Source organism: Engraulis encrasicolus, chromosome 19 (genome assembly GCF_034702125.1).
Source record: "Engraulis encrasicolus isolate BLACKSEA-1 chromosome 19, IST_EnEncr_1.0, whole genome shotgun sequence".
In the NCBI taxonomy this organism is placed as follows: Eukaryota; Metazoa; Chordata; class Actinopteri; order Clupeiformes; family Engraulidae; genus Engraulis; species Engraulis encrasicolus.
In genome coordinates, this window is record NC_085875.1 from 20,960,247 (window position 1) to 20,970,246 (window position 10,000).

Consider the following 10,000-nt stretch of genomic DNA (forward strand, 5'->3'; position numbering starts at 1 on the left):
CGTAAGTGGTTATGGCGGCCATATCATCAAGAAGGCTGGAACCAGACAAGGATAGATGGGAGAGCTGTGGTGCGTCGCGCTAACACACCTGACCACATGCATACATGTATGGGCTACATGCACTGCCCATGGGGACCCAGGTTTGAATGCAGCTCGACTCATTTTCCAACCTTATCCCACTCCCCGCCTGTCTGCTCTCTAACGACCCTATCTCTAAAAAAACAGAAAACCCCACACAACCAATATAACAAATATGTAATGATAGATTATATGCAAATTTTCAAGCTTTTTGTAAGCCTGCACTAAATGTCCAAACAGATTTCATGCACTTGAAGTCAAATTCCAAACTGCTTTTCGCCCTTTTGTTGACCAACCTCTGAAGCCATTTTGGAAACATTTTTTTGTTTTGTTTGGAAAACGAATTAGTGTTGGTCAGAAAAATTGTTTACTTCTACAGTACAGGTATATAGGCTAGAGCTGGAACATTATTATAATCAAAAAAGGAATCAAACCAACAATCATAACTCTCAATCGACAATACTCATGCCGCATTTTATTCCTGTAATTATTGTTTATTTTGTCATAATGGGTTCCTGGTATTCTGTCCAGTCAGTCAGCTGTGTATGATTGTATGCTGTTTTTTGAGAGCGCATTATACCATATGCTGTCATGTGCTTCCACTGTCCAGTCAATTAAACATGATTTTGAATTTAAGTCCTATCGTCCAGCTCTAATCGGGATAGAAATCGATACCGTTCAGTATGGAAATATATACAGTATTCAGTCTTCCCTGGTCCTCAGCCAAAGCCTCTCAGCTGTGAGGTGTATTATTTTTCTACAAGTCATCAATCATCATTTGGCACATTTTCGCAGTCTGTTGGAGCAGCAAATGATGACGCTTTGGGAAAAACACTGCCGTTCTCTTTTGACGATTTGTGTCAGTTCACGCAGATGTAATTTCAGAAAACCTTCATTAGTTCATAACTAATGCCTTGGCAAGGTGTCAGCTATTAAATTCAGTGCTGCCTGCTACTATGAGCCGAGAAGATGACAAGGGGAGACAAAGGAGTCAGTTGTCTCGGGCCCAGGGAAAAGGGGAGCACAGAAGCGGGACCTCACTATATTGCACGTATTGGGTGTAGTGTGCGTGCATGCGCGTGTGTGTGTGCGTGCGGGCGTGTGTGCGTGCGGGCGTGTGTGCGTGCGTGTGTGTGTGTGTGTGTGTGTGCGTGCAACACAACCACTTACGCCTTGTTACTGTAAGAACCAGGGTTTCTCAGATGACTTTGTCCTGAGCGGCTGGGCCTGGCAGAAGCTGTCAGCGGCCCTGTGACGAGTAGCAACACAATGGGAACGGGAAAAAATGATGAGAGTTATGATGAAAAACATTGCAGACCGTGTTCAAACAAATGTACTTTCATAAAAAATCTCCCCAAGTCCATAACCAATGCCTAAGCGTTTTTGGCAGTATGGGAGAGTAATGATGCTACAAATCATTATTATCTGCAAGCCTGCCTGACAGTAAATTGTCTCTCTTTTTGTCCTCACTGCTGCAAATATGACAGATAATAATGATGATTGTGGGAAGCAGTCCTGCTGTCCTCTGTTGATAATTTGGTGACTGTGATTACGAGTGAAATCACTCAACAACAAGAGCATTTGTTTTCTCCTAATGATTTTTTTCTCTTCTCTCTCTCTCTCTCTCTCTCTCTCTCTCTCTCTCTCTCTCTCGCTCTCTCTGTTTTCTTTGTGCCTCTCTTTCTTCTCCTTTGTTTTTTTGTCTTTGTCTGTTTCGCTCTCCCTTCAGCCCTCTTATTTTTTCTTTTCCCCTTATTCTTTGCCTCTCTCTCTCCCTCCCTACCCCTTCTCTCTCTCACACCAACTATGAACCCAGCTCTAATTGCTTTTAAGGAGGTTGCAGGTCGCCACCATTTATTTTAATTAAGTCTAATGACTCTACTGCCCTGGGACCCTGTGTAGACCCCAGTATATATGCACACCTCCACCCTCCACAACCTCCCCCTCCATCCCATCCCACCGCCACCCAAAAATGCATCTCTTGGCTCCATCCCAAGACAGGGGTCACGTGGCAGCAGCCCATAGTTTTTTTAAGAGCATATTTGACCTTCTGTGTGAGCCGGGGAACTGATTCACACAGTAAACTTTGTGCAGTGTTATGATTCAACACAGTTGTGTGAACACTATGAGTGCTAAACCTGCCTCTCTAAGTGTGGAATTAACGCTGCAAAATTGACGGTGATGCATCGCAGGCTGCTGCTGCTGGCATTAGCTCCGGTAATTACCTCTGTGCAAATGTACCGCTGCTCGCCATCAGCACTGACTCCATGCCAACGCATCTCATCAAGGACTCCTGGGCCCAATATCACCACCGACAGGGTCGCGAGATGACTACATCCGCCTCGCAATGCAATCGGGATGATATTCTGCGGTCTCTCATGCTGTACAAACATGGAATTGTCCCCACGGTAGTATATTCAGGAGTAATGACCATGTCTCTTCACCAGAAAAGGTCACTAGATCACAATATCTGCCACACAGCCTGTGGCCTCACAGTAAAAACAAATGCAGTGTTAATTCAACAAATTGAACATCCACTAGATCAGTGTTTCTCAACAGGGGTGCCGGGGCACCCTGGGGTGCCGCGGGCCCTCCTCAGGGGTGCCGCGGAAACGTGGCTGATAAATAAATTATGTAATATATTACATATTTGTCTAAATTGATAAGTTAATGCTAGCCAGTGGAATCTTTAATTTGCCATTTACGCGCAATAAAGTAAATACAGGTCAGCTGCAACTTCGAACGTAGGTCGTGTGACGCCTCCAAATGTGTTACTTTTCTAAGCTTGTGTGGTATTGGATGTGATGCCATGTTAAGGGTTGTTGCTGTGGGGTGCCTTGAAATTTTTCATGAATTGAAAGGGTGCCTCGCCTAAAAAAAGGTTGAGAAACACTGCACTAGATTGTTTTTCCCAGAGTACTCTTGAACTCTTTTTTTACTCATACTCTCTTTTTTAATAAAAATGTGGGTATGTTACAGCTGAATTAACACATTCTAATGCAAGATGATGGTCTTGTGGTTTATATGAAACTTATTTCATGTTTTATGTGCATCAGAGGCTAAGATATTTAGGTTTTTATAGGCTGATGGTATCTTTCCCAACAAGGGCTTAGGCATTCAGCAGGCCTTTTTTTGCAGCTGTCTTAGGCATCAATGGGTTAACACTTTTCAAACGTGGAATTTCCCTATACAAGTGCGTTCAGGAGTCCTAAGCCTTGTCTTCTAATCGGGGCGCAAGCCGACTGTTGACTCCGTCAAACAGTATGGAACATATTGGTAACATATCAATTATTTATTTTGATGTGCTATACTTTTTCTGTGAACCTTCTGTGGCCCCCCTAGCATCCCTTCGCGGCCCCCCAGGGGCCCCCGGCCCCCACTTTGAAAACCACTGCTATAGGGCATCTCCAGGTAACTTTTCTTCTTCAACAGCCGAAATGGCAAGTAGATTTCTTGCCAAACACACACTCTCTAATGGGTCAAAGTGGCTAGTAAGTCTTCTTTTCTACCAGCCAATCTGAAATTTCACCAGCATTTGGCCGGTTGGAGGGTGTTAATTTAGAACCCTGGGCATCTCATAATGTACTGTATAAACAGGGGATTGTCCCTATAGGAGTGGCCTAAGGAGTCTTGGGCCATGTCATTGCCAACAGGGTCGCTAGATTACAAGCTAAAAAAGGCAGTGTTAATTTCAACACTTTGAGAGTATTCTGGGGCCAAATGCACTCTAGAGGATGTTAAATCGACTCTCTAACACTGCAAGGTGATATTCATGCGCCTCTCATAATATACTGTACAAACATGGAATTGTCCTTATGGGAGTGCTCCTACGGATGAAGTGCTGCTTGGTGCTGCCAGTGTTTTATTATTATTCTATACCCCAGGCTCCTGGTTTATTTGGCCGCGTGATTGTTTTGACCACCATGTTGAACTGCGGATCTGGTGCGGTGGTACATTCACCTCTTCAGATGATTTGTCATCATTGGTGGTGGTCATCCATAACCCTCAGCCATCTGCAGCACCGTCTTTGGAGGGTGGGGAGAAAAATCATCTATCACACTTTTTCTGTATGTGTTACATCATGTGTGAGATGTAGGGATGGGTGATATACGGCGAAGAAAATGATTAAAATGTATCTTCCCTTATCAGGTGGTATTGATTTTGATCACAATTTATTTCTCCTGTTACTTTGGAAGAAGATTAAAGCCTTCAAGGTTATCTTTCAAGGCACTTACATCATGCCACCTTGGCCATAACTAAACCATTGGAACACGGACATTGGGACACACAAACGTTGTGCAGTCTTTTTCTTTGTTCCCCAGACAGTATGTAACATTGGATCCTTGTATCTGCCATATGATCATTTAAGTTGGTTCCAAGCTGATTGTAGTGATTGATTTGAATTTAATCACTATCTACCGTATACTTGAATTTGTGATTGAGTAGTCTCACAGCAGCGGTAAAGCCTGATTCATAGGCTACCCTACATTTGGTCAGTAACATACGGTATTCCATTCACACAGCCATGCCTTCATACCTTCACTAGTCTTTTCTGTGTGGAGAGATTTTCCACTTCTAGCCTCTGGTTTTCTTCTGTTTCATCTGTAATCTTAACATCCTCCATTTCATGTCAGACTATGTACAAAATCAATGGTTAGCGCATGTGAAACCCTCCAAATGTTAGGGCCCATGTCTTCTTTAAAACAAACATGGAAGTATGGTGGACTATACTGCCCTACAATATCAGAACGCAGTATCTTGAAAATGGTCGAAAATGGGTTTAGACCGGAAATTGGCTTTAAAATACCTTCTTTTTCTTGTGTTAAATTTTTTTGGCCCAACTTGGTCCCGTTTCGGAAAAAAACGCAAAAAACTGATTATACTGCGCTTTTTGGTTTTAGGAGGTTACGTCTTACTAGCCAAGAACGCAGTATAATGCGAATTATACTGCACTTCTCCATTGACACCGTGGTTTTGGTGTAGACAGTAATACCACAACAGAGCGCAGTATAATGATTTTTCAGCTAAAAAGTAATGAGAATGTTGTTTTTTTTGCTTTTTTCTTGTGTGCATAAATTTTCACCATAAAAAGTATTTTATGCAAGTGTCATCACCACTTTACCTCCAACACAGTCGCGTGGACAGAAAGGAAACTTTAAAGCCTTTTTTCTCAGTTTGGCATTTTGAATTATACTGCGTTCTGAAATTGTAGGGCAGTATAGGCAAACTATACTGCAATAGACCACACGCACACGCACACGCACACGCACACGCACACGCACACACACACACACACACACACACACACACACACACACACACACACACACACACACACACACAGGGAGAGAGAGAGAGAGAGAGAGAGAGATATAGAGACAGAGAAACAAACTCACAGAACAAAACACAGAAAACAGCCACCCAACGCTCTCAATCCCTCCCCCACCCTCAATTTGGACACCACCACCCCACAGCTGTTGCCTGCGATGGACACGACACTAATCTGCTCTCCATCCTTGGGGACATCGGCAACCGAAGGGGTCCTCGTCCTCATAGGCCACGAGCAGCCAATGACTTCCCTAATGTTACATGGATGCTGTCACACACTGCGCATGCCCCATCGGTGGCTCCACAGAGCACAAGGGCGTAATGAAATACAGGACACCATACCCCAGCCACACAAACTCACAACCATACAAACTTACATAAAGACAATTACATACTGAGCACATGGCCATACACGATTGTTGAGCACAAACACATACATACAGAAACACACACACGGATGCACGCATACACACACACACAAACAAACACACACACACACACACACACACACACACACACACACACACACACACACACACACACACACACACACACACACACACACACACACACACACACACACACAGCAGACGCACGCATACCTAAAGATGATGTCGTTACACTTTGCCCATGCCCCCTCCCCACCCCCGATGCCCCCAGAGAGCATAAGGGCTTAGTGAGGTCACAACGTGGGCAACAGATGGTTTCATTGCTTGGTTGGCATCGCCCACCCAGCCCTGTCTATTGCCGCCCATGCCATGTTGGCTGGCATGAGCACCACTGTACCATGGCAACAGGCAGACGGGGAGAGCAGAGCAGGGCATGCATGCAGGCAGACTGGCTATTGAGGTATGGGTAGCCCGAGATGTGTACTGTACACTGACTCTCGAACCCACAACCTTTGGTGTGAACAGGTACAGTGGATGAATAGAGAAAGCTTCTAGCTCAGTCAGTAGTGTATTTTATGAGGTGTTGGGACTGGGAGGGAGGTTTACTATTGTTCTCTAAGTATTTATGTGTAACACAAGGTAGTGATAAAGCAATTTAGCTCAAGTTAGCTGGGCATCTAGGAAGCTTTTGAAGGCTGCATAAAACCATGACCATGTTTGACCCGTAGCCCCATAATGCATGCCTTACCTTCAGATGCACGCTGTAATAGTCACTGAAAGGTTACCATAGTACGACTCCACTATGACATAATTCAGGGCCTTCAGTAATGCACTATGACTCGGGCATTGCCATTCTGGTAACAACAAATTTATTGCGGCATGTTTTAACGGGTTAATGGACACATTTCACTGCAATTTTTCACATCATCACTCTACGGGAATGTTGACACATTTATATACACCACTCTGCAGGGGTTTAGCAGGGGCTATGTTATTTAGCGATGCTGTAGCTTAACAGTCATGCTATTGTTATGTCCACCTAATAAGGTGTCACAGTCCCCCAGGTATCTTCTAAAGCACAGTTGGGTAGTCCGCGAAATTGTGTGTGTGTGTGTGTGTGTGTGTGTGTGTGTGTGTGTGTGTGTGTGTGTGTGTGTGTGTGTGTGTGTGTGTGTGTGTGTGTGTGTGTGTGTGTGTGTGTGTGTGTGTGTGTGCAGTGCGTGTGTCATCATCTGTGCCTGTGGTCTATTTACATAGTGAGCGCACTTATTTGTATGCGTGTGGAAATGTAAATGTGTAGGTGTGGTGATGTGCGTGCGTGCATGCGTCCGTATGTACGGGCGTGCATGTGTGTGTGTCTGTTGTGTTGAGTGTGTGTACATGCTTTTGGGCATGTAAGTGCGAGGCGAGGAGATTCGAGGCGAGGCAAGGAGAGGGAGTGTATGAAAGGGCATTTGTGTGAAAGGCACACAAACTGTTAGTGTGAAATGTGTGTTTTGTGTTTGCGGGCCCCTTAAGCTACCCGCCAAATGTCACCCTGTTGTCGGCGCTTAATGTGTGTGCATATATTCAAAAGAAAATGGCGTGCCGCCTGCCTGCCTGACTCTCTGCCTGCCTGCCTGCCTGCCTGCCTGCCAGGCAGAAGGGTTTGATCCATGGATTTCATTATTTTCAGTTGAGTCATGGAGCCAATGGAGTCGAGTATGTGGCGTCTGGGTCTGTCTGTCTGTGGGCTTGATTGGGATGACTGACAGTAATAGGGAGTGTGGGGGTGATTGTGTGATCGGGTAAATGGGTGTGTGTGTGTGTGTGAAGAGAGAGAGAAGGAGAGTCAAGAATGCAAAGGAGAAAAAGTGCGTGCGTGGGTGCGTGCATGTGTTTACCTGTATGTATGTGTGTGTGTGTATGTGTGTGTGTGTGTGTGTGTGTGTGTGTGTGTGTGTGTGTGTGTGTGTGTGTGTGTGTGTGTGTGTGTGTGTGTGTGTGTGCGTGTGTGTGTGTGCGTACGTGTGTGTGCGTACGTGTGTGTGTCCGTGCGTGCCTGTGTGTGTGCGTGCCTGTGTGTGTGCGTACGTGCGTGCATGCATGCGTGCGTGGGTGGGTGCGTGCGTGTGTGTACCTGTATGTGTGTGTGTGTATGTGTGCATGTGCCTGTGTGTCTAATGTTGTGAGTTATTATGTTGTGAAATGTAGAGTGATATCACTCGAGCTCAGCTGTAGGCATTTACATAAATTTGAGCTATGTGTTGTTATTTCTTACATTGTTGTGCAGACATGCCAGACAGCCCGTGTTGATTCATCATACTTACACGACACCTGAGACTACTTTGTGTACGCATGCGTGCGTGCGTGAGTGTGAGTGAGTGTGTGTGTGTGTGTGTGTGTGTGTGTGTGTGTGTGTGTGTGTGTGTGTGTGTGTGTGTGTGTGTGTGTGTGTGTGTGTGTGTGTGTGTGAGTGAGTGTGAGTGTGTGTGTGTGTGTGTGTGTGTGTGTGTGTGTGTGTGCGTGTGTGTGTGCGTGCGTGTGCATGAATGCGTGTGTCTTTGGGTAGGCGACATTGTATTTCATACACACATAGTATTATTGTGTTGAGTAATGGTTGTGATCTCTCTCTCTCTCTCTCTCTCTCTCTCTCTCTCTCTCTCTCTCTCTCTCTCTCTCTCTCTCTCTCTCTCTCTCTCTCTCTCTCTCTCTCTCTGCAGCCATCCATGAGTTCCCAGAGGATGTGTTTACCATCAAGCAGCGTGCACAGGGAGCCATCCTGCTGCACATATTCGCTGTAAGACAATCTGCCTGTCTACTTGCCTGTGTGTTTGTTTACCTATCTGTCTGTCTGTCTGCCTATCTGTCTGTGTGTCTGTCTCACTGACTGTTTATCTACTTTCTTTCGTGCTAAATGTTGGTATGTGTGTGTGTCGTGGGGGGGGGGGTGCTTTGGGTGTTACATGATATTGTGTTTGGTGTGGGTAAGTAGCATATACGAACAGTCCCAATAGGCCTATAGTCCATTTCGTCATCAAACTATTTATTACAGGTTTTTAGAAGTATGCATGGAAGTGCATGAGGAAAATGTACTATTTTGAAACTTTTTATTGTACCTTTTCCAGTTGGTTCAGTAAAATGGTCAACAATTCGTAACATACTCTATACTCTACCATAGGGTTAGGCTTAGTGTTAGAAACACTAGTGTTAAAGGAGCACTTCTGCCCATTTCAATATGCTTCTCTATTGCTCAGTCTACGGTGATACTGCATTTTTCGGCTCAGCCCTTTCTGAGATCTCAGCTATTCTAATGGTGGCAGATTTTGTTCACATTAAAAACCTTCTTAACATAGGCCTACTCCAAACATTTGTCCAAAAGGTATCGCTGTTTGGTAGTTGGGGAATAAATAAAGATGTCTTTTTTGAAATGTAAACAAACGCCTGCCCCCATTATAATGACCAGGATCTCGGAAAAGGCTGAAGAAAAGAAAAAAAATCCAGGGTAGTGTGAGCATTACAACTGCATTTTGAAATTGGTTGAAGTTACCCTTTAAAGCAGTGTTAGCAGTTCTAACTAATAATGCCATTTTCTACATGTAGATGCAGTAGAAAGGGATCCATTATATAAAGAGTGACCAGATATTACAGTCGCTAACCATGAGTCATCTCTGACCATAGGCCTACTACAGAGGTCACGCCATGTCTAAAAACATGGAGAAATGCCTGCTCAGCCGCCCACGCCTTACACTTACGGACACACACGCATGCAGGCAGGCAGGCAGGCAGGCAGGCACGCGCGGCCGCGCGCACACACGCACACACACACGCACACACACGCACACGCACGCACACGCACACACACCACACACTCAATCACACACTCACACACACACACACACACACACACACACACACACACACACACACACACACACACACACACACACACACACACACACACACACACACACACCAATCACACACACACGCAATCACACACACACACTGAGTCAGGTAACACACAGCGGTGGGCATCGCGCCCTCTTGTCTTCCCGCGGCGACGTCACTGTCATTGTCATTGTCACTGTCTCTGTCCGCGGGGCAAAGCGACGGACGCACTGGCAGTTATAAATACTCTGTCATCAGGGCTGTCAGCGTCCCTGTCCCCCTCTCCCCTTGTCCCCTGCCCCTGCAATGCAGGCCCGGATTAAGGTAGCCCAGGG

The 10,000-nt window shown here is 45.5% G+C and overlaps 1 protein-coding gene across 1 annotated transcript in view; it reads left to right on the forward strand.

The window, feature by feature from the left end:
• slc24a4a (solute carrier family 24 member 4a) overlaps positions 1-10,000 on the forward strand; it is an 89,878-nt gene that overhangs the window by 49,072 nt on the left and 30,806 nt on the right. The window contains exon 3 of the mRNA XM_063224077.1: positions 8,498-8,574. Coding sequence (XP_063080147.1) covers positions 8,498-8,574 — 77 coding nt within the window. The remainder of the gene's footprint in view (positions 1-8,497; positions 8,575-10,000) is intronic.